Below are 25,380 nucleotides of genomic sequence, written 5' to 3' on the forward strand. Positions count from 1 at the left end.
TTAAGGTTTATTTAAAGTAGAGGTTAGCAAACTGGGAGCTGCCCTCAGCTTCTGTCTGTGCAGAAAACACTTCCTGAAGGCTCAAGCTTGTGGTGGTTGATACGTTAAGCAGTTGTGTGTGTGTTTTTCCCCCACCCTAGGAAATTCCTGGAATAACCCTTGTGACGGAAGAGATCCCATTGCCTTTCATGAAGGTAAGTCCTTCCAGGGAGAAACAAAAGCACACTGTGCATGGCTTCCTTGCTGGCCTCCACACTCAGCTGGAGTTCCAACTCTGCTGCCCCAAGTATGATGGTGGTTCCCAAAGGGCTTGTAGAGAAAGGGGGAGATTGGAGGTAAGGGGTAGGGTAGGGTTAGTTCTCTAGAAAATCCTTCCTAAGGGGTTGAGTCATCACTGAGGATGATATTATGGCAATTCTCAGGAATACTCTTTGGAGAGGGACGTTTTCTCAAGATGGAGAATTATGGGGCTCAACCTAAACCACATAGAACTCGTCTTTTCCACTGCGCCTCAAACCAGTCCACACTGGAAGAGTTCTTATAGATTGTCCTTAGAGGACCTAGTAGCTGCTTCTTACTTCATTTGTGCCCCCTCCACACGCACACGCGCACGCACGCACAAATACACACACACAGTCTTAACCCCATTAAGTAACCTGGGCTTGGATTATCTAATTTCCTTCTGGTTCTAAGAACAGCTTTTCTGTTTCTCAAAAGTGACCTCTGTTGGCTCCGTATGTGGTCTCTGTGAAGCTTCTTTCTGCACACCTCCTTCCTGCCGCTAAGCGGTAGCTATTGGTGTCTTGCTGTAATCTGGTGGTTTCAGAAGAGTTTCTGAGCACAATAGGGAGAATGGGGGTGGGTGGGTGAGTAGAAAAGAATGTGTATGTAGTTAAGAACTGGAGAGTATTTTAGCAGTTTCCTTGAAGCTCCTTTGTTGTTTTTGGTGTCGCCTCCTGTTAATTATAGCTTGGTGTATAGTGGGAATCTCCACTTTTGTCAGCAGGCAGCTCGCTGTGCTGCCGCTCTCTTATTTACATCTGACGCTTTTGGATCCACGGAGGGCAGGCCAGGCCTGGGGGGCAGCCGGGGGAAAGCCGAAAGCCGTGAGGTCTGAGGTCACGGTGATGCCCTGGGAGTGGGAGAGGGCCTACTGGGGCAGCTTTCAGTCCTAAGAAGGGTCCTTCAAGGAGACCGACAGCTGGTGGTTCTGGGCCACAGCCTGAGACCACTGTGAAGCCCTCCAAGGGGAGGAAGAGGAGGGGAAAAGAAAGGTTTGATTAATAGCTGAAAACATTCTTATTAAGAGCCTCCATCCTTTCATTGTATTGTTTCTGCTTTTATCACTAGTCCTACCAAACCCATAATGTGTTTAATGGACACACAAGAAACCAGTGAAGAGAATTTTATTTAATTTATTTACTTTAAAGATTTTATTTATTTATTTGCCAGAGAGAGAGAGAGCACAAGCAGGGGGAGCAGCAGGCAGATGGAGAGGGAGAAGCAGACTCCTGGCTGAGCAGGGGGAGCCCAATGTGGGGCTCGATCCCCCGGGACTCCAGGATCATGACCTGAGCCGAAGGCAGTCGCTTAACCAACTGAGCCACCCAGGAGCCCCAGTGAAGAGAATTTTAAAGAGAAAGTGGTGTTACCCATAATTTCACAGTTCTTAACATATCAACTGTCAATACCCACCCCCCATTTCCTCCTGGCCTTTGTCATAGTAGTAACAGCCATCCAGAGATATATAATAAAGATTGCCAGTTATATCAGACAGTTTTCATGATGCTATGTGAACTTCGTAATTATGACCTCTAATGGCTCTAGAGGATTCTGCTGGGTTGTTGTGTCCTAATGAATCATTTTTCTGTTTTGAGACATTTCGTTTGTCTCCAGCCCCCATTTAAAAAAAATTGCTATTAAAAATAATATTGCAGTGAATATTTTTATCTAGACAGTTTTTCCTTTGATTTATTCCTCCAAGGTTAAATGTCTAGGAGTATTGCTGGGCAAAAGGCTATGACAGTTTTGAAAGCTTTTGATTCTTATTGCTAAGTTGGTATTCAAAAAAAAAGTTGTGATTAAGTTACAAGGAATTTATGAGTTTAACAGTTTTGCTACAACCTTGTCGCCATTGTGTATTTTCATTTTAAAAATTAAGTATAAAAGAGTGATGTGAAGGTTCTCTTAATTTTTTACCCATTAGCTTATTCTAAGAATATGATTTGACTTTGCTCAGGAACAAAGTGGCTTATTTTTGCACTCTTTTTCTTTTCTTTTTTCTATTTGTGTGTGTGTAAAATGATGCGTTTTTATATTATTCATATTTTTTTCTCCCCTGATATTCACTCTGCCATCTCCTCACTTTTTTCTCCTCTCCTCTAATTATCTTTAGCATTTGGCCCTGCAGACAGATGTTTCCCATTAACCATTCCCAGACATGCTCGGGAGCTCCCTCACTTCTCCACGTGTGTCTACATGCTGGTAGGAAGTGTTAAACAGCACACGTTCCAACTGTAGATCTCTTCACCACCTTGTCCACGCAGATGCAGACGCAATCTGTCAGGGAAGGCAAAGGTGTGCTGCTGGGATGGGCCTTGGGCTCTGGAGGAGATGAGGAGATGGTACTAGATTTGGTTTGACCAGCTCCCCAGCCCCCACCCCAGTCACTCAGCGTAGGAGACACAGGATACCTGGCTCTGATCTTTCTCATTTGTTTCCCCATTGCTGTTTGCACAATACCCCTCACTAGAAGTCACTGCCTTTGACCTACTTCTTCTACCCCAAGTCCCAGCTTAATTATATTGCGATGGACCTGCTTGCAGGGGCACATCCCACCCTCGGCTCCTCCCTCCCCAGCCCCAGTTATAAGACTGTTCTCGCCATGCTTATTCAGCTACGGGAGTTGGCTCTGAGTACCTATGACCTGAATCACGAGTTACCTTTCGAAATGAATGCATGCTTGCTGCCAGACTTTCCACGAGGCTCAAGGGACCCTATTTACTCTCACCACACTTGCCTCCATTCTCCTTGGTAGATGACTGCCCTGATAAGGAGTCCGGAGAGGGAAGGGCAAAGTGAAGCTAGATAAGCACTTTCTTCCTGCTCTCTCTGCAAAGAATTCTCCTGTGGAGTACTTTACAAATGTTTAATATAGGAATATGTAATTTAACGTGGCATAAGCCAGTTAAATTAGCAGTTTATCACCTGAAAGACAAATGGCTTCCTTACTTTATAAAATGGTTTCCAAAAGAATTTTAAACAATTAAACAAGTAGTATATTGAAACAAGGTCCTTGCCTTAAAAGCAGTGTTATCAAGAGTGACCTTCCTGGGGCGCCTGGGTGGCTCAGTCGGTCAAGCGTCTGCCTTTGGCTCAGGTCATGATCTCAGCCCTGGGATTGAGTCCTGCATCAGGCTCCTTGCTCCGCAGGGAGTCTGCTTCTCCTTCTCCCTCTGCCCCTTCCCCCTGTGTGTGTTTTTTCTCTCTCTCTGTCAAATAAATAAATAAAATCTTAAAAAAAAAAGAGTGACCTTCCCACGAAGGATTTTAACCCTTCATAAAACATGGTTTTCTCTAGGGAAGTGGCAATTTTCATGAAAGGTTTAAAATTACCCTTGATTTTATAGTGAGAAGAGAAACTTAAAACCGTCTGACCACAGGAAGCCCGTAAAGATTAGAAAATATATAGAAACAATAACTTACTGGAATATAAAGATAAAAGGTGAATGAGCATGCCACAAATGGAGAAATGGGAGTATTTTTCCCATTTCTTAATCAAGACTTAATCACAACTTTTTTTTTTTAAGCCAGACATCTTCAGTTTCATTTTATAAAGTAAGGAAACCTTTTCGTCATTTGTTTAGATTAACTCTCTGACCCAGAGACTGGGAAGGCCAGAAAGACTTAAATGCCCTTCCCACTTATGTCACTCAGAACTCCTTGTGTTACTTCAAGTGTCTATCAGGGGGTCTCGGTGCCCCTGCACAATTGGGAAAACAATAGTTGGCACCTGGGCTCTTCCCCATTCATTTAATTATGCTTCTTCACTTACATAGTGTTTTAAGAATACTCTTTTAATTGGGCAGAGCATGAGTATAATTAATTGCTTAGGGAAATACAAAAGACTTTTTCCCCTGACCCTCCTAATACAGAGGACCACCATCATTTAAATAAAAGTTTTGTTAGGGGGGCGCCTGGGTGGCTCAGTCATTAAGCGTCTGCCTTTGGCTCAGGTCATGATCCCAGGGTCCTGGGATTGAGCCCCGCATCGGGCTCCCTGCTCCGCGGGAAGCCTGCTTCTCCCTCTCCCACTCCCCCTGCTTGTGTTCCCTCTCTCGCTGTGTCTCTGTCAAATAAATAAATAAAATCTTTAAAAAATAAAATAAAAAAATAAAAGTTTTGTTAGGGATCCAAAGTATCAATAAAACTACCATGTAATAGCTTACAATTTTTAAAAATGAGGATTGTTGCTTTGATAACAATGTAGTACCAGAAATGTCCATGGGTTATGTGGGAAATATTAATTGATTTTGCAAAGTTCAGTTTGTACATATGTGATGCTATAACTAGAAATATACATTTGGTCTTCACCCATGACTCCTGGCACGGAGTCCCTAAAATCCTGGTAATTTCCTAACTGATAAGAGCTACAGGGACGTCTTTTGTTATATTTAGTGTTTGTTCCCAGTTCCTGAAATAGCACAAAGGTGAAAAGAATGTCTTTTGTTATTCATAGCAAGCCCCTTTCCGCTACACCTGAGTTATGTTAAGGAGGTAATTTTTTGGAAAGCACCTAAGACTGGGGGCTGGTTGCTTAAAGAATCAAAAGTGTGATTAGAAGGTTGGAACTTTATTTTTTAAAGATTTTATTTATTTATTTGACAGAGACACAGAGAGGGAACACAAGCAGGGGGAGTGGGAGAGGGAGAAGCAGGCTTCCCGCCGAGCAGGGAGCCCGATGTGGGGCTCGATCCCAGGACTCTGAGATCATGACCCGAGCCGAAGGCAGACGCTTAATGACTGAGCCACCCAGGCGCCCCAGAAGGTGCCCCCTCCCCTCCTCTCACCTCGGGAGGTAAGAGAGGGTGGCCGGGAGATTGAGTTCAGTCACCAGTGGCCAGTGATTTAATCAATCCTGCCTAGGTAATGGAGCCTCCACAAAGAACTCTTAGTGAAGGAGTTTGGAGAGCTTCTGAGACAGATGAACACGTGAAGGTGTGGGAGGGTGGTTTGCCTCAAGAGCGCATGGAAACTCTGATCCCTTTCCCCCATGCCTGGTCCTAGCCATCTCTTCAATCTGGCTGTTCCTCAGTTGTATCCTTTTACCAATGTATAATAAATAAACTGTTTTCTTGAGTTCTGTGAGCTACTCCAGTGAATTGTCAAACCCAAGGAGGGCGTCTTGGGAACCCCCAAATTAGGCAGCTTGTGGGATCCAATGCTGTCTCCAGGTCGGTAGTGTCAGAAGTGAGTTAAACTGTAGGACACCCAGGTGGTGGTGGAGGATTGGGGGATGTGTGTGGGGGGGAGGGGAGCTCCCACATTTGGTGGCCAGATGTGAAGTCTTCTGTGAGTAGATTATTGTAGAAGAAAAAGAAGAACATATTTTCCGGGACAGTGAGTTATGGCAAGTTCAGTTAATACTGTCAAACATTATTTTCTGATGGTACAAGGAAATATTACTTTTTTTTTTAAAGATTTTATTTATTTACTTGACAGAGAGAGACACAGCGAGAGCAGGAACACAAGCAGGGGGAGTGGGAGAGGGAGAAGCAGGCTTCCCGCGGAGCAGGGAGCCCGATGCGGGGCTCGATCCCAGGACCCTGGGACCATGACCTGAGCTGAAGACAGACGCTTAACGACTGAGCCACCCAGGCGCCCCAAGAAATATTACTTCTTAGAAACAGAGCACCAAGCTGGTATATTCATTCCTGTCATATCTGCAGAGATGGGGGTACCTTCAGTTTATACCTCAGATGATGAAATTGAGGAACAGACGCAGCCACTAGGCTGTGCTGCTCTTCTTCATAGGTTTGGTTGGAGATGCACTGTTTAATGCTTAAGGTTGAAAGGAGAGAAATATCTTCGCCTTGGCTTTCTCAGGGCATTTGTTGGTTATGAGATGGAACAGTTTAGAGCCATATTTAGTGATTACATTAAAAATACAGCCCATTAAAAATGGCTAAGAGAGGGGCACCTGGGTGGCTCAGTCGGTTAAGCATCTGCCTTCAGCTCAGGTCATGATCCCAGGGTCCTGGGATCGAGCCCCCCATCTGGCTCCCTGCTCAGTGGGGAGTCTGCTTCTCCCTCTGCCTCTGGCCCTCCCCACTGCTTGTGCTCTCTCTGTCAAATAAATAAATAAAATCTTAAAAAAAAAAAAAAAGGCTAAGAGAACTACCCAGCTGGGCAAAGAAGAGAGATTGTATTTTTCTAGATGTGGTGAAGAAAGAGGACATTAATTTATCAGTAGGAGAACTGGCACTTGCCACATGCGGTCCCCTTTGCAGGAAGCCTCAGGAGTTCCAGTCACTGGTCTGTATGGATCTGATGGTCTGCTCAGAGCATTTGGGCTTAGTATGGTGCTTTGCTAGTTCCATGGACACACAGGTGTTTCTATGTTATTCTGTCTGTGCTGGAGGTAGGAGGGCACTGTGTTTCTCTGGGCTGCAAATAGAAGTTGACACTGAGATGAAATCCACTGAACAAGCCAAATTGGATTGATACTTTAGTTCTGCTAGTTGAGCCCTGGTGTTGGGAGTAAAGGTTTTCTCTGACTTGGCCTCTTCTCTTCTAAGAAGATGAGGGTTAATCAGCAGATGTAGGACCAAAGCCAGAGGGCTTTTTAGAAATGAAAGGCAGATGTTTTTTTCCTGGCCGTAATTTGCAGATGAACCAGTACCACAGGGCTTTTTTTTTTTTTTAATCTCCTAAAATCAACTAGCAATCCATAGATGGGGAACAATCCCTTAATGTAACCCTCTGGTCCTTTTGTTCAATTAATAATTTTGATGGGTTTCCTTCGGTAATTATTTCATGTCCTCCTAAGAGACAAAATGAGATTCTTTTTTTTTTTTTAAGTAATCTCCACACCCAACATGGGACTCGAACTCACTACCCCAAGATCAAGAGCCATGTGCTCTGACTGAGCCGGCCAGGCGCCCTGATTTTTCAAGAAGAGACTTGGGATAATTTCCCTTCTTTCAAAATCAAACTTTAAAACTCCTCCTTGTGCAGGAAAACACTTCTGGGGGCTTCCTTGAGAATCTGATGGCTTCTCACACCAGCATCTCCCAGAAGTAGCTACATTCATGAGTATTTTCTTATAAAATATTTTTGTGTATTTTAAGGCTTTCTGCACTCTTCTGAAGTAGCCTGCAATGTGCTTCTTGGGCTCTTGTGGCTTTTACTTTGTGTCGATGGCATTGTCCCTGATATGAACACTGTGTTCAGTTCACAATGAGTTCCGTAAGTACCAACTCACAGATACAGGAGTTTTTTCTGTGCTCCCAGGTGGACTGTTCGGATGTGATTGCGCAGCTTCCACTCCTTCCCCTCATTCTATGTTCAAGCATCTACAATTTTATCTTGGAGCTGCTTTAAGTCTCTGGGTTAATGAGCAGGTTGTTGTTATCTTGACATCCGAGGTCCATCCTAGATTGGTTCTAACCTCCTCTTTAACCCTGTCTCCTATTAATTAACAACACAATCACACGTTTTCAGACAGCTGGTTCTTCATCAGCCTGTAAGCCTGTAAGCACGAAGGTGAGGAAGACACGTGAGGGTGGGTGGGAGACGGAGATTACCTGGGCAGGCTCAAGCAGTGTTCTCTGCCCTGGCTGAGCCCGAGGGTTGCCCGGGGAGCTTCTGAAACTCAGGAAGCTCAGGTCACACCCCACCGCAGTTCAATATCTGGGGGATGCCAGCCAGGTGCATGCTAGAGGCAGATGTCTTCACCACAGAGAATGAAGTGCTGTTGTTGCTTTTTCTAATGCTCTGCCTCTGATCTAAACCCAGAATCCACATTCTCGTCTCTCAGTCTTTGCTCACTCCCTAAGTGCCCCCCCATCTGGAACATCCTCTCCTTGTCTTTCACTTACTCAAATCCATTTTCAAACTCTGGGTCTTATCTATTACCCAGGCTTCCAAATAGACCTCCTAATTTACAGTGATCTCCGAGATTTTTTTTTAAAACATTTTTTATTTATTTATTTGACAGAGAGATAGAGAGAGAGCACAAGTAGGCAGAGCGGCAGGCAGAGGGAGAGGGAGAAGCAGACTCCCCGCGGAGCAGGAAGCCCGACGTGGGGCTCGATCCCAGGACCCTGGGATCAACGACCTGAGCCAAAGGCAGACGCTTAACCGACTGAGCCACCCAGGCGCCCCCCGAGATTTTTCATAACTTAAAAAATCCTATCACTATTGATAGGGTACCTGGGTGGCTCAGTCGGTTAAGCGTCTGCCTTCAGCTCAGGTCATGATCCCAGGGTCCTGGGATCGAGTCCCTAATTGGGCTCCTTGCTCAGCAGGGAGTCTGCTTCCCCCTCTCCCTCTACCTGTCGCTCCCCCTGCCTGTGTGCTCTCTGTGTCAAATAAATAAAATCTTAAAAAAAAATCCTATCACTTACCTCATAGATACCATGTAGTGACATATGCCACTAATTGTTTTCGTCTACATTGTAACATCCAGCCCCGTGACCTTCTTGAAAGACCTACAGGTGTATAGTAACATATTTCCTGGACTCTTGGTGAACAGTGTTTCTAATTTAAATATAAGTGGGTTTTGTTTATTTTTTAAACTCCGATCCTTTTCCTTCTAACTCAGGGGTTTTGAACTATTGTAGGTCATGGATTCCTTTGAACATGTGGTGCAAGCTGTAGACCTCGTCCCTAGGAGCGTGCTCCCACAACTCACTCCATTCTGCATACAGTCAGTGGGTTCCTAAGCCCCTTGGTAGCCCATCCATGGACTTGTTTTAGCTGTTTATTCTCAGCTGAGAAAAGGGATTTTTTTTTTAATGGGGGCGGAAGGGGAAAGAAGGTCGCTTGGGAGAGATCTTTTCTTAGGAGCTACAGTGTGTGCGTGGGGTCTTCTGACAGGACAGTGACATTCAGCCCGAGGGGAAGAGGCCCTTTGACGGGTAGGAGGGCACCCGTGTTCCTCATGACCACATGACCACATGTGTGGTGACACAGTGTGGTCGGTCCCTGTGGGACCACGGGGTGGGGCTGCTGCGGCAAAGCAGGCAGAGTTAATATCTTGACCAACCACTAGATGTCACCACAACACCACTTAGTTGTGGGGCTTTGTAGCTCGTGGGCCTGAACCCCGCAGCAGCAGATCAAGAAAGCTGCAGTGACTTCCTGTTAGGCACTTACTACGGCCAAATGTTGGCAGAATTTGCTTTCATTATTAGTTTTTTCAATCGAAGGAAGACCAGAGGGTGGATAAAGATACATTAATTATAAATAAGTTGAAAGGGGAAGAAAAGGTAAGTGAGGTGGGTCAATCAGGAAAAGTGATGTGACACCAGGGTTCCAGTTTCCCCTAGAAATGACCTTTTCTTGGAAATAGTTTTTCTTGTCTCTGTGAGAAGGGATGTTGGCTGGATGGGCCTTTCAGGCTTCTAAAACAGCACGTTAATATTATTATGTAATTTACCAATGTTCCAAAATTCATTTTGAACCAATAGTGACTGTCCTTTCAATAAGAATTCGGATAATGTGCTATCATTTAACATAAGGGCATTTTTCTTGATTGAGGCATATTTTATTTATCTTTTTTTTTTTTTTTTTTTTTGCAATATAGCCAACTCTGTTACCACGCTAGGCATTAGCTCACTTTGTTTTACGGCTACACATTGAACTTTTGGCCCTAGTCAATTCTTTTACAAGCACATATATTTTGGCAAGAAAGTGTATCATAAATCTATCTTCATTGATTTAAGAAAACAATGTGTGTCAGTATATCCTTTGATATCAGCCCTAGAAACATTTTTCTAGATAATGTGTCCTTAGGCAAGGAAAACAAAAGCAAAAATAAACTACTGGGACTACATCAAAATAAGCTTTTGCACAGCAAAGGAAACCATCAACAAAACGAAAAAGCAACCTACTGAATGAGAGAAGATATTTGCAAATGATATATCCAACAAGAGGTTAGTATCCAAAATATATAAAAAACTTATACAACTCAACCCCCAAAAACCAAATAATCCAATTTAAAAATGGGCATAGGATCCGAATAGACATTTCTCCAAAGAAGACATACAGACGGCCAACAGGCACATGGAAAGATGCTCAAAATTACTCATCATCAAGAAATGCAAATCAAAACCACAATGAGATTTCATCTCACTCCTGTCAGGGTGGCTAGAATCAAAAAGACAAAAAATAACAAGTGTTGGTGAGGATGTGGAGAAAAAGGAACTTTAGTGCTCTGTTAGTGAAAACGCAAATTGGTGCAGCCCCTGTAGAAAACAGTATGGAGGGTCCTCAAAAAATTAAAACTAGAATCACCATATGATCCAGTAATTCTACTACTGGGTATTTACTCAAAGAAAATGAAAATACTAATCTGAAAAGATATACGCACCCCTATATTTATTGCAGCATTTACAATAGCCAAGATATGGAAGCAACCCAAATGTCCATCCATAGATGAACGGATAAAGAAGTGGTGTACGTATACAATGGAATATTGCGACAACATGGATAGACCTATAAGTATAATGCTAAGTGAAATAAGTCGGACAGAGAAAGGCAAATACCACATGATTTCACTTATATGTAAAATTTAAGAAACAAAACAAATAAAAAGAGACATAAAACTGACTCTTAATTACAGAGAACAAACTAGTGGTTGCCAGAGGGGAACTGGGTGGGGGGGGATGGGTGAAATAGATAAAGGGGATTAAGAGGTACAAACTTCCAGTTATAAAATAAATAAGTCTTAGAGACGAACCGTACTGCAGAGGGAATCTAGTCAATAAGATTGTAATAATGTTTGGTGACAGATGGTGACTACACTTACTGTGGTGAGCACTGAGTAATGTATAGAATTCTTGAATCACTGTATTGTACTCCTGAAACTAATATAGCATTGTATGTTAATTATACTTAAATTTAAAATTTTTTAAATTAAAGAACAGGAGCACCCAGGTGGCTCAGTTGGTTAAGCGTCTGACTCTTGGTTTCAGCTCAGGCAATCTCAGGGTCGTGGGATAAAGCCCTGCATCGGGCTTCACGCTCAGTGGGGAGTCTGCTTGAGAGTCTCTCTCCCTCTTCCTCTGCTCCACCCACTCTCACGCGTTCTCTCTCTCTCTTAAATAAATAAATCTTAAAAAATTAAAAAACGTTTTGTATCAATACATCTTTCAGTATTAAAAACTGTGTTAGTATTGCATTGTATTTAAAAACGAATATAATGGATACAATATTGCTTCAATTATAGCAATATGTCAAAGACCTAGATAGGATGCCAAAAATTGTTTTGGAGTTTTGGAGTATTTGACGACTGAATGTAAAACTAGTTCACTCCACCTTTCTGATTCCTAGGTTTTGAAAGACATCTTTTGGAAGTAGATAAGCTTAGCAGGAAAGTAAGCCTCTTCCATGTGCTATACGTCTTACGCACATTCTCTGACTGGATATAGCATTGTTGACACAACCTAAGTCAGAAAAATGGGTCTCTGGAGAGGAAATGATCTGATGTGTTTAATACAACACTGGGTTTAATACAGGCTTCCCAACTTAGCCTTAACCCAGGTGACTCACACTGGTTTGGGGAAGGGGGCAGTGGCTCTCTGTAAAAGGGGCAGAAAAGGAAATGGGGACAGCAAGACTCTTTAAGTCTTACTATTTTAGAATTCCTGCAGGTGGAGAATGCCATCTTTCGTGGGAAGAATTCACTCAGAAATGCTGCCCTCTAAGAGCTGAAGAAGTAAGGCGAGCCCAGCTTTGCCGCAAGGCTCGGGTGGTCCTTGCTGGTTGGTCAGGGCCGCGGGCCCTGCTTCTCAAGCTCACCAATGCTTTTTGTCTTCTGCAGGTGCACAGCTTTAAGGGCTACTGGGAAAAACTGAACTCCAACCTGGAATACATTAAGTACTCCAAGCCACCCTGGCTGTATAACAACAGCATGGTCCAGAGAGAATGGCACAGCCTGATCTCAGAAGAGGTTTGTGCGGATTCATAAGAATAAAGCAAGAAGCAAAAGTATAGTGCATCAGATGAGTTGATGCCCTTAAGTCCTACGGCTGGCTTCAGTTTACCGCACTCTCCCTAACCGCCAGGCCCTTTTGCATTGTTGCAAGAAGACCACAGTGCATCTCTGATCTGTCTTCTCTTGAGGAGGAAAATCAAGTGCACAGAGGTTAAGGGACACACGCAGCATGTTCGTAGTAGAAGTGAGATTAACATCCCGGTCTTACCTGTGTTCTTGCATTACTTGTATAGTTAAAAATTGATTAAAAAACCTAAGTGTTCCCAGATTAGTGGTTACTAGGGGTCATGGATAGTTGAAAGGAGAGTGGCTGGGACTGCAACACAAGGGAGCACAAGGGAGATCTTTGGGGGGATGGAACAGTTCTGTATGTTGATCGTGGTACATGAATGTACATCCATGATGAAATGACGTAGGGCTATACACTCATTCTAGCAATATCCATCTCCTGATTTTGATATTGTACTATAGTCCTTTATATAAGATAAAAACATGGTGTGGGGAGGCTGGGTGAAGCGTACATGAGATCTCTCTGTAGCATCGTGTGTAGTTGTAGTGTTATTGTATATAACACAACACTGTCTAGTTAATTTGCAACTTCCTCTACATCTATAATAATTTCAGCCTAAAATGCTTTTTTAACTAATTTTTAAGAATGTAGGTGTTTTGAGTACTTGGAAAGTATATTTCTTTTTTCGGAAACTCTTTACTATATTGCATTATGTCCTTGGTGTGAAAAATGGCACCCAAAAAACCTGTACCTTGCACACCTCTGACGTGTTCTCCCTTCTAGAAAACAGGAAGAAGAAGGTCCATGGTGTATGTGAGGAATATTCTTGATAATGCAATGAAGTAAGTAAAATTAGGGATTAGTGTACCTATTAGATGGCTATTTTTTGCAAGTACTTTTTTGGATACCTTTCATGGAAGTAGCTTCCTTTTGTTGAGTATCCTCAACAAAATGATGCCGTCAGCTTAATGAATGCAGCCACCTCGGCCCTATTCTTGAGTTTGGTGCTAGAGCTTCTAGTGGGAAAATTGTATGTGTTAAACCTTACAGACTGGCATCCTGAGGACGGATGAATTATAAGCGATAAGTGGTAAAGAAAGCCGTTACTAAGTGAGCACTTAAGGGGGGTAGAGAGTAGTTTCATTTAAAAAGTGTTAGGGGATGCCTGGGTGGCTCAGTTGGTTAAGCAACTGCCTTCGGCTCAGGTCATGATCCTGGAGTCCTGGGATCGAGTCCCACATCGGGCTCCCTGCTTGGCAGGGAGTCTGCTTCTCCCTCTGACCCTCCCCCCTCTCATGCTCTCTCTCTCTCTCATTCTCTCTCTCAAATAAATAAATAAAAATATTTAAAAAAAAAATAAAAAGTGTTAGTGGGCCGATGAGCTGGCTCTTATTTTGAAGGCCCATTTTCTGGACGGAGGAGTCATCTCGGAGTGCTACAAATATAGGCCCATTCCAACCCTGTTCTATTTTCTGTTTCCATTATTTCCAATAACTGAGTGCTGCGATTGTTCTAAATTATTGTCATTGTTTGTGCTAAAGGGTTTTGAGATTTTATAATTGCCTAATGTGGCTTTTGCCAAGTTGATTAAAGTGTTTGAGGTTTTCAGCCGCCTGAGAACAGTTTCTGCAGTGGTTTTACGGAGGATATCTTTGTATGGTATTGTGGCTTTTTTTTTTTTCCTTCCATCTTCCTATGTGAATAACGTTGGCTAATTTCTTTGTAGGGTGATTTCTAACCTAGAAGCAAGGAATTTGGGTAAGAAAAGACCTGTAACAAAGCCTTCTGGATTTCAGTCAGTGTTTGGTTTGTAACACGGTGTTTCCTACCCCTGCGGGTTGGCAAGAAAATCACGCTCGGTGGTCCAGTGAAGGGAGCACCCTTTAATATCTTCCTGTTAGAGTGACCACCCAGCCCCTTCCATGTCTGTCTTGGCACCGGGACCTTTAGGGACAGCTGCTGAATGTGCTTTTGCTGGAAGAGTCCCTGAGCGTTGGCCGTCTGGTTTTCGTTATTCGTCTTCAGAGCCTTGATCTACTTACCGTGCCCCGTGGCTGTACCCACAGGACGCACCGCGGCAGGTCCCCTGGCTTAGGCCTGCTTTCTTTCCCGCTGTCTGATCCCACAGGGGTCTTTGATTTTGGTTAGCATTTGGGCACTCCCTGGGCTAGGTCATAGGAGTACAAAGATAGGAGTCTCTGGGTAAGCGGTGTGGTTATGGGGTAAGAGCATGGGCTCGGGGCCAGACAGAACTTGGCTTCAATTCCAGTCCAGCCACATGTTAACAGTGAGCTCTTGGGCAAGCCATGTGTTCACTTCGTGCATTAACCTTTTCAGGGCAAGGTGAGGAGGAAAGTGAGAGTGAGTGGGGAAATGTGTATAGGGCCTAGTGCAGCGCTTCGTGCACGAGATACCTCGGATGGCTGCTTTGGCATTAACGTGTGAGGAAGAAATGCTAACATGCTGTTTCTAAACCAGGTGACGGGTGTTCTAGAACCACAGTGTGTGGGGGGGGAATTGGGTCAGGAGTGGGGATGGTTGGGGAAGAGAGGGAGCTTAGAAAAGGCTTGCCAGAGGGAGTGACATCCGAGGTAAGTCTTGATAAACACCCTACCGGGTAAAACTGGGGGAAGAGAAGGCTAAACGAATCCAGGTACAAGCTTTTTGTGGTTTTGTCACTGGAACCCTTTCAGGCCTCATAAAGACCAGCCTCCATTTAAAAAGCTGTTATTTTTATATCCCACGTTTGTTTTATAGGCTTGGATGTTTAGGTGTATGCTGGGTGACCCTGACGGCAATGATTTTGTACAGTGCGTGCGGGACATCCTGCAGCTGTGCGCACAGATCACGTGAGCCAGGACAGTGAAGTTGTGATCCAGCCCAGGGAGACAGAGCCTGGGCTCACCGAGCAACCCGGAGGGAACCAGCCTCTGACTGTGTTACCAGGCCGTCCATGCCCAGAGCCGGGGGCTCTCCCGCTAGCGGCGGGCAGGAGTCCTGCCCAGCAGCCGGGGTGTGAATGTGCCTGGCTCAGGCTCGCCCTTCTTGCCCAGCTAGACATTTTGCAATACGGGAAATGTTGCCAGTTGTCAAGGTTTTTGTTGTGTCCATCACTCCTCTGTCCCCGTTGGAGCTCCTACCCCTGTACTTCCGGCCTGTTTGCATCCTGTGGCCAGTCATTCTCTCCGCGTGCACTTTGGGAACTTGTCCCTTCCTCTCACATGCTTGGCTTGCACTAGCACCCTAGGAAGAATGTCATCACTAACAGAAACAGAACAATCTGGATGAAATTCAGGGCTGTTGGCATCCAGTTTTGAATTGCTTCATCTTAATCAAAAAGCTTGTGTGGGACCCAGGTAGGATTTATCCCGAGGGCGCAAGAGGCACCTGTGCTGTCCCTCACAGTGTCATCAGCCCGCTGACCGGGGCAGCTCTGCTCTCTTGCCAGGTGCGGGCCTTAGCTGCTCTAGGAGAGGACGAGCAGGGCACGCAGGTGCAGTTAGAGCAGTGTTAGGGCCCATCTTGCAACAAGACTGTGTGTGTCTGCCCCTCCGGTCTGCTGGTATAGTGCAAATCATGGCGGAGAAAGTGCCATCCGATTTAACCTTACACGTCACTTTTCCATCTTGGTGAACTGGTTACCTTTTTAGTCGGATACCTTGTGTCAGTCAGGATTATTTGCTACAGTAATTGACAGGTCCCCTCAGTTCAGTGACTCCCAAAGTCCCTAAACTATAGGGGGTCACAAGGAAGGCAGTCATGCGATCCTTCCACCAGGTCCCTGTTGCAGATTTTATGGCCCCCTTGGGGTTAAGAGAGGGCCCAAGTGTCTCTAACTCCAGTGAAGCAGAGGTTCTTAGACGGTGGTGAGTTTTCATGTTGAAGAGAATTCAAAGCCAGAGCCTACTGGTGTTGGGAAATGTGTGCCTTGTTTTCCTTCTTTCCTGGTCTGTTAGAGTAGAGCTCTGTGTGTATCACCTGGATGATAAGTTCGGCTTGCAGGAATAGGTCACACATTTAATGAAAAACTTCATCCTATCAGCAAAATGGTCTATTTTCTCAATAACTCAGAGAAGGGAAACGCAGGCTGATTTCTCTTCTTCTAGCCCATTTCCCAAAAACCACCCTTCTTGACTATTGTTTTGTTTAATTTCAGAGCCAAGATTAACACCCCTCTTCCAGGAGGAAGACAGCCCCCAGAGGCTGCTGATGGGACTGGTAAGTGGCCTGGGGGCCATTTGGGTGCTGAGAAACGATAGGATCCAAGAAAAGGGTAAAGGGCTAGATTGTGCTGCTCATGCTGACCTTATTTTTCGCTCATTCTTTTAACACATAGCTGTTACCAGCCACTATAGGCCCTGTGTGCTCAATGGTAAGCACCACAGATAGAGTTCCGCACTTTTAGAATTTAGTGGGGGAGACATATATAAATCAGTCACCACCCAAAACCTATAATTACAAAACATCATAAGGAAATGTACAGCATTGAGTATTTAAAACAAGGAAGGAACAATGTCTCTGTGGCATTTGTATTTGGGGTTTAAAATACAACAGAATAAAGTATCATTTCTCAAGAAGTCCTACTATTAGGAAGACCAAAGAAAGAGAAATCAAAATAAATGAATGGAAGAGCAGAACTGATAAATAAATCCAAAATCTATTTTTTAAAAAAACTGATTAAAGAGACATCTGGAAAGTCTAGTAAAATATCTTTAATCCTGTGCAGGCTTAGGAATGGGATAATCTATTACCTTAAATATGGAAAGTTTTAAAATGTGAGAAAAACATGTGTAAATGCATATTCACGCATTTGAAAATTCCAGTTAAAATTTCCTTGAGAAATAGAAATACCAAACCTGAGCCAAGAAGAAATAAAAATCCTTGAAAACATAATAACCATAAAATAATTTGAAAAACTTGTCAAAGATTATCTTCAGGGGTGCCTGGGTGGCTCAGTCAGTTAAGTGTCCAACTCTTGATTTCGGCTCAGGGCATGTTCTCAGTGTCCTGAGGTTAAGCCCTGTGTCGAGCTCCACATTGGGTATGGAGTCTGCTTAAGATTCTCTCTCTCCTTCTCCCTCTACCCACCCCCCACACACATGCATCCACTCTCTCTCTCTCTCTCTAAAAAAAAAAAAGAAGAAAAAAGATTATCTCCAAAAAAGGCACCAAATTATTTAATGAGTTAGTTCTTTCAAACTTTTAAGGATCAGGTCATACCCATACTATGTAAAGTATTTTTTGAAAAAAAGATAGGAAGCTTCCCAATCACTTTAAAAAACTAACATAACCCTAAAACCAAAATCTAACGGCTTTTACTTCCACTTATTAACATAGATACTACAAGCTTAATCAAAATATTTTCCAGTGGTCCATTTGAAAAATACAACATGGCCAAGTGGCCTTTTTTCCAAGAAGGCTTATCATTAGCAAATGTATTAATGTAGTTCATCATATCACTAGGTCAAAGAGGGGGAAAAAAGATCATCTCTATAGGTGCTTAAAATTGATAAAAGTAAAATTCCACTCCTGGAATACACCAAATCAATAAGACAAAAATATTCTAATACTGATAGCTAACATCTTTTTAAATCAAATGTTGGGGTCATTCTTATTAATATCAGAAAGAAGTGGGGTGTGTGGGTGGCACAGTCGGTTCAATGTCCAATTCTCGATTTTGGCTTGGGTTGTGATCTCAAGGTCATGGGATCGAGCTCCCTGTCGGGCTCTGCGCTGAGCATGGAGCCTGCTTAAGATTCTCTCTCTCCCTCTCCCCCACTCCTGCCCCATGCACGCACTCTCTCTGTCAAAAAACAAAAAATAAGTTAAGGATTCCTGCTATTTTCACTAAAATTTTATGTTCTGGAAATTCTATACAGTGCAATAAGAAACAAAAGTAAAAGAAGATGGTATGGGGCGCCTGGGTGGCTCAGTCGTTAAGCGTCTGCCTTCGGCTCAGGTCATGATCCCAGGGTCCTGGGATCGAGCCCCGCATCGGGCTCCCTGCTTGGCGGGAAGCCTGCTTCTCCCTCTCCCACTCCCCCTGCTTGTGTTCCCTCTCTCGCTGTCTCTCTCTGTTTGTCAAATAAATAAATTAAAAAAAAAAATCTTTAAAAAAAAAAAAAAAGAAGATGGTATGATTGTCCAATGCAACAAACAAACAAAATAATCACCAGGGGAAATGGAAAGTATTAAGGAACAAGTTAATAAGCTGGTGATTCTAAATTTACTTTCTTTTTTATTAGGATTAACCAGTTAGAAAAGTTAATGAAAAACATTATTCCATTTCCAAATCCTTAGCCTTTAGGTTTAATAAAATTATAACCAAAAAGCCTACGAAGTTTCTCTGACAGTTGACCAGGTGACTCACTTGACAAAAAGGAGTGGAGCTGACATTACTAGATAGCTAAGTATGTTATTGATCTACAATAATTGAAACAATATGGTGCTTGTACAAAATAAACAGGAGACTGACAGGAGACTCTAGTTTAAATTTGAATCTTTAGGGTATGATAAAATTAGGCATTTAAAAAAAATCACTGGAAAGAAATAATTTTTAATCGATCAATGGCTGCCTATTTGCAAAAGACAGTTGGAGTCCTCCCATCCCAAATACCACTGCCTTATACCATAAACCAATAGAAATATTGGATAGATTAAGGAATGTAGGGGCGCCTGGGTGGCTCAGTCGTTAAGCGTCTGCCTTCGGCTCAGGTCATGATCCCAGTGTCCTGGGATCGAGCCCCGCATCGGGCTCCCTGCTCGGAGGGAAGCCTGCTTCTCTCTCTCCCACTCCCCTGCTTGTGTTCCCTCCCTCGCTGTGTCTCTCTCTGTCAAATAAATAAATAAAATCTTAAAAAAAAAAAAAGGAATGTAATATAAAAAATTATGTGTGTGTTTGCTTGCCTATGAAATTGTCAAAAATTTAAAAATCGCACTAGCAAAAGTTCAGCATACGGGGAATCGGGCAGCCTCATGCAATGCAGTTGAAAACTAGGGGGTGCCTGGGTGGCTCAGTCGTTAAGCGTCTGCCTTCGACTCAGGTCATGGTCCCAGGGTCCTGGGATGGAGCCCCACATTGGGCTCCCTGCTCAGCGGAAGCCTGCTTCTCCCTCTCCCACTCCCCCTGCTTGTGTTCCCTCTCTCGCTGTCTCTCTCTGTCAAATAAATAAATAAAATCTTTAAAAAAAAAAAAAAAAGAGTAGTATAACCACGTGGGAGGCATTTCGGCAGTGTCTCTGTAAACCTTAAGTACGTGACGCACCAAGTTCCATTTCTAGGAATTTAGCTTGAGAAAATAACTGGGGGTATGGCAAACAAATCATGTATAAGGGTTTTTTTTTAGTTCTATTCACAGTCGTAGAAGAAGTATCCCATATGTGTAAGAAGAGAATAAATAATTCAACTCTAGTACTTTCTCCTAAAATTGAATACTGTGCAGCCATTACAACCAGTGTGGTAAAGAGTATTTAATGACGTAAACTATTACATGAAAAAAAAAAAAGCAAATTAGAAAACATTGGAATGAGTGTACACACTGGAGAAAAGGAAAATAAAAAATCCAAAATGTTAACACAGATGATAGGATTATGGGTGATTTAAATTTTCATCTTTATGGTTGTCATAGAAAAATTGAAAAGCACAAAAAAGCATGCAATAATCTTTTTTAAAAATTTAAAAATTTTAAGCCTAATTAATTAACACGTGGCCCAGAATGCCATGGGCTAAGTTTTGCTCAGGGTGTCATATATGTAAATCTGCTGACATAATATGTGCACATATGTCAATTGTACAATTCCCATGGTGTTTATTGGTGTAAAGATCTCTAGCGAGGAGGGCCTCCAACTGAGGAGGACATTTAGGCAAAAGAGGGAAAAAAAGGAGAAGGAGACAAAAGAGCAAAAGGCGGGGAGGGCTGGGATGCTACACGGATTGGTGAGCTCCAAGAAAGATGAGAACAGAGTAGATACACAAGTCTGTTTAGAGGCGATAGAGTCAATAATTTCATTACTTTTGCATGTTAGGGCGCTGTGTTGAATGTCTAGAGCCACTGCAGAGGGAGGTACCTGATGCATTTCGTTTTTACTGCTGCCTCTGTCCTTCCAAATGCCCCAAAGCATGCCTCTCCCCATGACACCCCGCCCCCCTCAACCCTCCACCCCCACCCCGCATCAACATAGTCACTCCATGATTACAGTTGTTCCTGTTAGTTCTCCAGGTCTGGGAGCAATAGACTTCAACCTTTGACTTCTAAATTAGTGGCTTCCCTCAGCTTCTTTGGAGAATTCTCATCAGGGCTGGGAATCTGACTCTTGGCTGCTCACTGGGCTCTGGGTGAATCATCAGCAGTTCCTCGTGAGGAACGTTGGTGTCCCTGATTTATGCCCATTAAAGTAACACTATGGGTTGTACATTTCCGCCAATGGGATCTTCAGGTCCAGTATTTTTCATGTTGGTAAAGAGTGTTAATAAATGGATCTAGTTTCAACCTGTAGCAGGTGTGAGTGGGTAGGTTGTGACTTATCTAATCCGTGTCCTGTTTTCAGATGGTGTCTGAGCTAAAAGACCATCTTTTGAGACACCTACAGGGTGTAGAAAAGAAGAAAATTGAACAGATGGTTCTGGACTACATTTCAAAACTGGTTGGTTTTGCTTTTTTATTCTCTATCCTGCCACCACCCAGTCCCCCGGTATGTAACTCCCAGTTGGCGGTTCAGTATATTTTTCAGATTAGACTTTTGCAGATTTTCTGTCCTTAAACCGGTATATTTGGTGCTATAGATTGAAAAAAGGGAAAAAAGAACAAAAAAAACCAAGGAGGACTTGGTTATGAAAGTGGTTTATTTTACTCCCTTCAAATAGTGATTTATATGTTCATGGAACCATAGAACAGTGATGAACTTAGTATGGTTGCCAAATGTTCACATGTCATCTTGGCATCTTCCAGCATCTTATTAAACCATAGGTAATGATTTCTGTACATGGAGGCTTATGAAGACATGAGAGAACTTGAACTTAAATTCTTAATGAATGCCAACAGCCCAGTTAGGCCAGATTCTAGCTCAGTTGTACAAATACTACCACATTAGAGTCTGCTGGTGGGATTGGTAGCCCATCTACCTGGTAGCCACCCATTGAAATTGTGTGATTCCAATTAATAACACCAGTCCATGTGGAAATGGAAGTGATATGGCTACACCAAATTTTGAGGCGGTCTTGAGTCTCTCAGAAAGCATATGGAGTTGAGGCCTGACCCTACTTAGAACCTAGAAGTAATATGCTAGACAAATTCTTAAAGTATTTAAATTCACAGAAAGAGAAAGAACACTCCATTTCTCCCAAGTTTGGGTAAGACCAGTATGCAAATGATCAGTTGTGTGAACATATATTTTTGCATTGAACTCTGGAAGATTAAACGTATTTGATATGGCCCTGATTGAATTTCATGTTTAATTTTAAAATTTTCTGCCTTTATTGTAGTCATTAGTGTCTGTTTTTAAATAATATCTTTGGGGGTGCCTGGATGGCTCAGTTGTTAAGTGTCTGCCTTCGGCTCAGGTCATGATCCCAGGGTCCTGGGATTGAGCCCCACATCGGGCTCCCTGCTCCATGGGAAGCCTGTTTCTCCCTCTCCCTCTCCCCCTGTTTGTGATCCTGTTCTCACTGTGTCTCTCTCTGTCAAATAAATAAATAAAATCTTTAAAAAAAATAATAATATCTTTGCATTTCACAAGTTTTAATAAATTAGGAGAGGTTGGCATTCTCATATATTGATATTTACAAGCAAGGCATTGAACCTTTTCTTTTTTTCTGGCATTGAATCTTTCTTAAATAATAATTCTTTCTGGTAGAATTGTATCAGGGAGCTCACTTTATGAATGTGGCTTTGATCTTCCCCATGATGGTATTAACTTGCTTTCTTTGTCCTTTAATAACACAACTATTTAACATGTCCATCTATCATCTTTCTTTCTGTTGACTTTAAATTTCACCTTCCAAAGTATTAAGGGTTTTTGTTCAAGCATCATTCTTCCTAATAACACTAGGCTGTGTTAACAACTGCTGGAAGCGATCGGACCAGAAGTGGTAGGGCTGCAGCCTTAGCAAACTCAGTACCCCTAACTTTCTGACGTGGCAGTCACCGACCGTAGCCAGACCTTCCTGCTCCTGCAAACAGCCATGGCTCCCAGTCCCCTCAGGAAGGCAGACGATGGGGCTTTCTAAAACAAATGGAGGAAGTTGCTGCAGAACCAGACTATATCACTTCCGAGTCATCTTACCTGACTTCAGCCAGAGAGACACTGAGAATCTGTGTCATTGAGAATGAACTGTTTTTATCTGTGCCCATATGGAGATCCGTTACGATTGGCGCCCTGTCCTTCGCCTCTCGGGGCAGGGCGTGGGATTCCTGGCGGATCACAACCCCACGGAGACTGCCCTGTTGCTGACAAACTAGTCAAATGTCTGACCCGGACTTGAAGCTGGTCATACTCCACAGGCGATGCGCAGGACCTCTATCTTGTTCTGTGTCTCTCTTCTTCTCACTGTCAGCTGTTGGCCTTTGTCATCTAACAGGCCTAGAGCAAATCCAGTTGCACTTGACCTTCACTGATGGCAGAGGGCCTGTGACTGAGGGCCTGTTCACGGGGCTGGGGAAGCTCGGCGGGGGCACTGCCTGGGTAGACAGAAGGGGCTCTGTGAGGCTCTGGTGCACATTTTCAGTCTTTTCCATTCTGGATTCCAGTGCGTCAGCATTGCCCGCAGAAAGGCTGGTTCTGTGTCCGGGCCCAGGCTAAACGCCAGCTGCCCTGAACGGGCCTGGCAGCCTGCAGAGGGCTCGCTGGAGGGGCCCCCAAGGGAGAGGGCACGGGCGAAGGGTAACAGACGGTCTTTATCCTCCAGCTGGATGTCGTTTGCCAAATCCTGGAAACCAGCTGGAGGAAACATCATCTTCACCCCTCGGTTCTCCACTTGTACGCAAGTATTTCTCCCTCTCCCTTATCGAGGTGTATAAAGAGCTAAAACAACTCTAATTGCTGCCTGTTGGAACTTACCAACTGAAAGCCCTGACACTGTCTTAGTTCTGTACGCAGCATTTAAAGGAACAGCCCTGTGGCTTCACCATACTCTTTCCCTGGCATGTGGTTGATGAGGACGGAGGGGCGTGTGAGCTCAGGACGGCCAGGAAGGGGAATCTGAGTTAATGCGATCGATCATTTATGTGCCCACTGTCTGGTTAGATCCTAGGCCTTAGGCTGATGGTCTCCATCATACTTGAGGCTTCACAGTGAGCATGGATTCCATCTCCGTGTGCTACTCAGAGCTGCTGCTCAGCCAGACGGAGTTTTAGGGATGAACCCCTCGGCTGACGGCGGCTCTGTTGTTTTACCCAGCAGCAGGCGGGCCAGTGCTGCTGAATTTACAGTCTTTCACATCATGACCAGGATTCTGGAAGCTACTACGAGTTTGTTTTTACCTCTGCCTCCTGGTAAGTCTTGGCTCTTTTGTCCTTTGTTGTAATACATTTGTTCTTTATTCTTCACGTGGTCCCCAGGCCTTACACATTTAAGGATGAGACGACCTGTGTTGAGAACTTGTTTGTCTGGGGTCACTGTGAGAGATGGGCCTGACATTGGTCTCTGCAGACCAGATGTCCCCCGATTATTAAATTCTGCTGTGGCTCATCACTGACTTCAGGGAGCCGAGGCTGGTCCCCATGCGGCTCGCTAGGATACTTGGAGCCAGTGGAGCTGATGCAGGGAGATCTTTCTCTGATGTCTGCAGGCTTAGTTTATCTGATTGAGAAAGTTAACACTCAGGAGGAAGTGGGTCTGGCTGGGTGTCAGAAAATAGCTGATTTTTACGTGCTTGGAAGCTAAAAATCGCCCTTAGGATTTTGAAACAGGACCAAGTCAGGCCTCAAAACACCCTTGGCACATGTGTATGAGTCATTCATTTAATTGGTCATTTGTTCACTCAATAAACAACCATTTGTTGACTTTTTTTTATTACATTCCATGTGCTGTGCTAGAAATTAGAGCAGTTACAAAAATTAACAGAAGTCTAGTTGGGAACATATATTAATTATAAGAAGCAAATAAGCTCCTGTCTGCCTTGTATTCATTACATATGTGTTCTGATGAGTGTTAAGCTTTATGATAGCTGTCACTACATAATGTTTATCAGCCAGTTTAATTTAATTTATTTATATATATACATCTATCGCATCATCTATCAGTAATTCATTCCTTTACTCTTTCATTTTAAGCCAATATGTAGATGGTGCCCATTTTGTGCCAGTTGCTGTAAGTACTTTACATAAATAAGCACATTCAATTTTCCTAACAGTCCTAAATGGTAGGAGCTTAACATGAACCACATTAAATTGTCAATATCCAACCAGTTTTTGACTTAAAAAAAAAAAAAAAAAGGCACTTTCATATGGTTCCACTTTAATATTATTCCCATTTTATTGATGGTGAAACTGAGGCACAGAAAGTTTATGTAACTTGCCTGAAAGTCACACAGTGATTAAGCAACAGAGCCAGTATTCAAATCCAGGAAGTCTGGTTCCAAAATCTGTTCTTTTAATGACTATTCTGTGCTGCCTCTTGAATTTTATATTCCATTTGAATTAGTTGATGCCAAAACATTGACTGTTTATGGGCCCAGAAATCCCCATAGCACGTCCTGGCTTGTCTGCATTTGTGATACATCTGACTCAGTTTGGAGTCCTTCGTGCTTTCTCTGTCCATACACCTTATCTTATAAGACATGCGGGTAGTGTTGGGCACAAGGAGTTTCTTTTGATTTATAGGAATCTGACAGTGACCATTCATGAGGAGAATAGAGGACTTTAAATTATCCCAATAGAATAGGAATTTCCAGGTGCCCTCTAGAAAGAGTGAAGGGATTTCATGAAAACTATATATGACTTTCTGGCTTCGACTCTTTATCATTTGTCATCAACACAGAAGACTTGGTAGAGGATTGGGTTGACACTTTCAGGTTTGTTCACCATGTATGTTCAAGCCCCATTTGTAAGTAAATGAAAGTGACTTACTAGGGACAATTTTTACCCAGGAGACCATAAAACTTTACTTTCTAGGAAGCATCACACTCCTTCCCAGGGATATGTAAGGAGGGAAAA

General features: G+C 43.3%; 1 protein-coding gene across 6 annotated transcripts in view; it reads left to right on the top strand.

Annotated features, from left to right (window-relative positions):
* The window catches only part of GSAP (gamma-secretase activating protein), an 85,095-nt gene that overhangs the window by 52,032 nt on the left and 7,683 nt on the right, over positions 1-25,380 (top strand). For 4 of the 6 annotated variants that reach the window (XR_004299082.1, XM_032402304.1, XM_032402300.1 and 1 more), the window contains 8 exons: positions 141-194; positions 12,047-12,175; positions 13,014-13,072; positions 13,957-13,988; positions 16,387-16,448; positions 20,777-20,872; positions 23,133-23,203; positions 23,624-23,718. Coding sequence is in view for 5 of the 6 variants with exons in the window: in XM_032402304.1 (XP_032258195.1) it covers positions 141-194; positions 12,047-12,175; positions 13,014-13,072; positions 13,957-13,988; positions 16,387-16,448; positions 20,777-20,872; positions 23,133-23,203; positions 23,624-23,718 (598 nt within the window). In the remaining variant the exon portion in view is untranslated. The remainder of the gene's footprint in view (positions 1-140; positions 195-12,046; positions 12,176-13,013; positions 13,073-13,956; positions 13,989-16,386; positions 16,449-20,776; positions 20,873-23,132; positions 23,204-23,623; positions 23,719-25,380) is intronic. The other 2 variants (XM_032402301.1, XM_032402302.1) reach the window with 2 other exon arrangements.

This window comes from Phoca vitulina, unplaced genomic scaffold, assembly GCF_004348235.1.
Source record: "Phoca vitulina isolate PV1807 unplaced genomic scaffold, GSC_HSeal_1.0 scaffold4, whole genome shotgun sequence".
NCBI classification, from domain to species: Eukaryota; Metazoa; Chordata; class Mammalia; order Carnivora; family Phocidae; genus Phoca; species Phoca vitulina.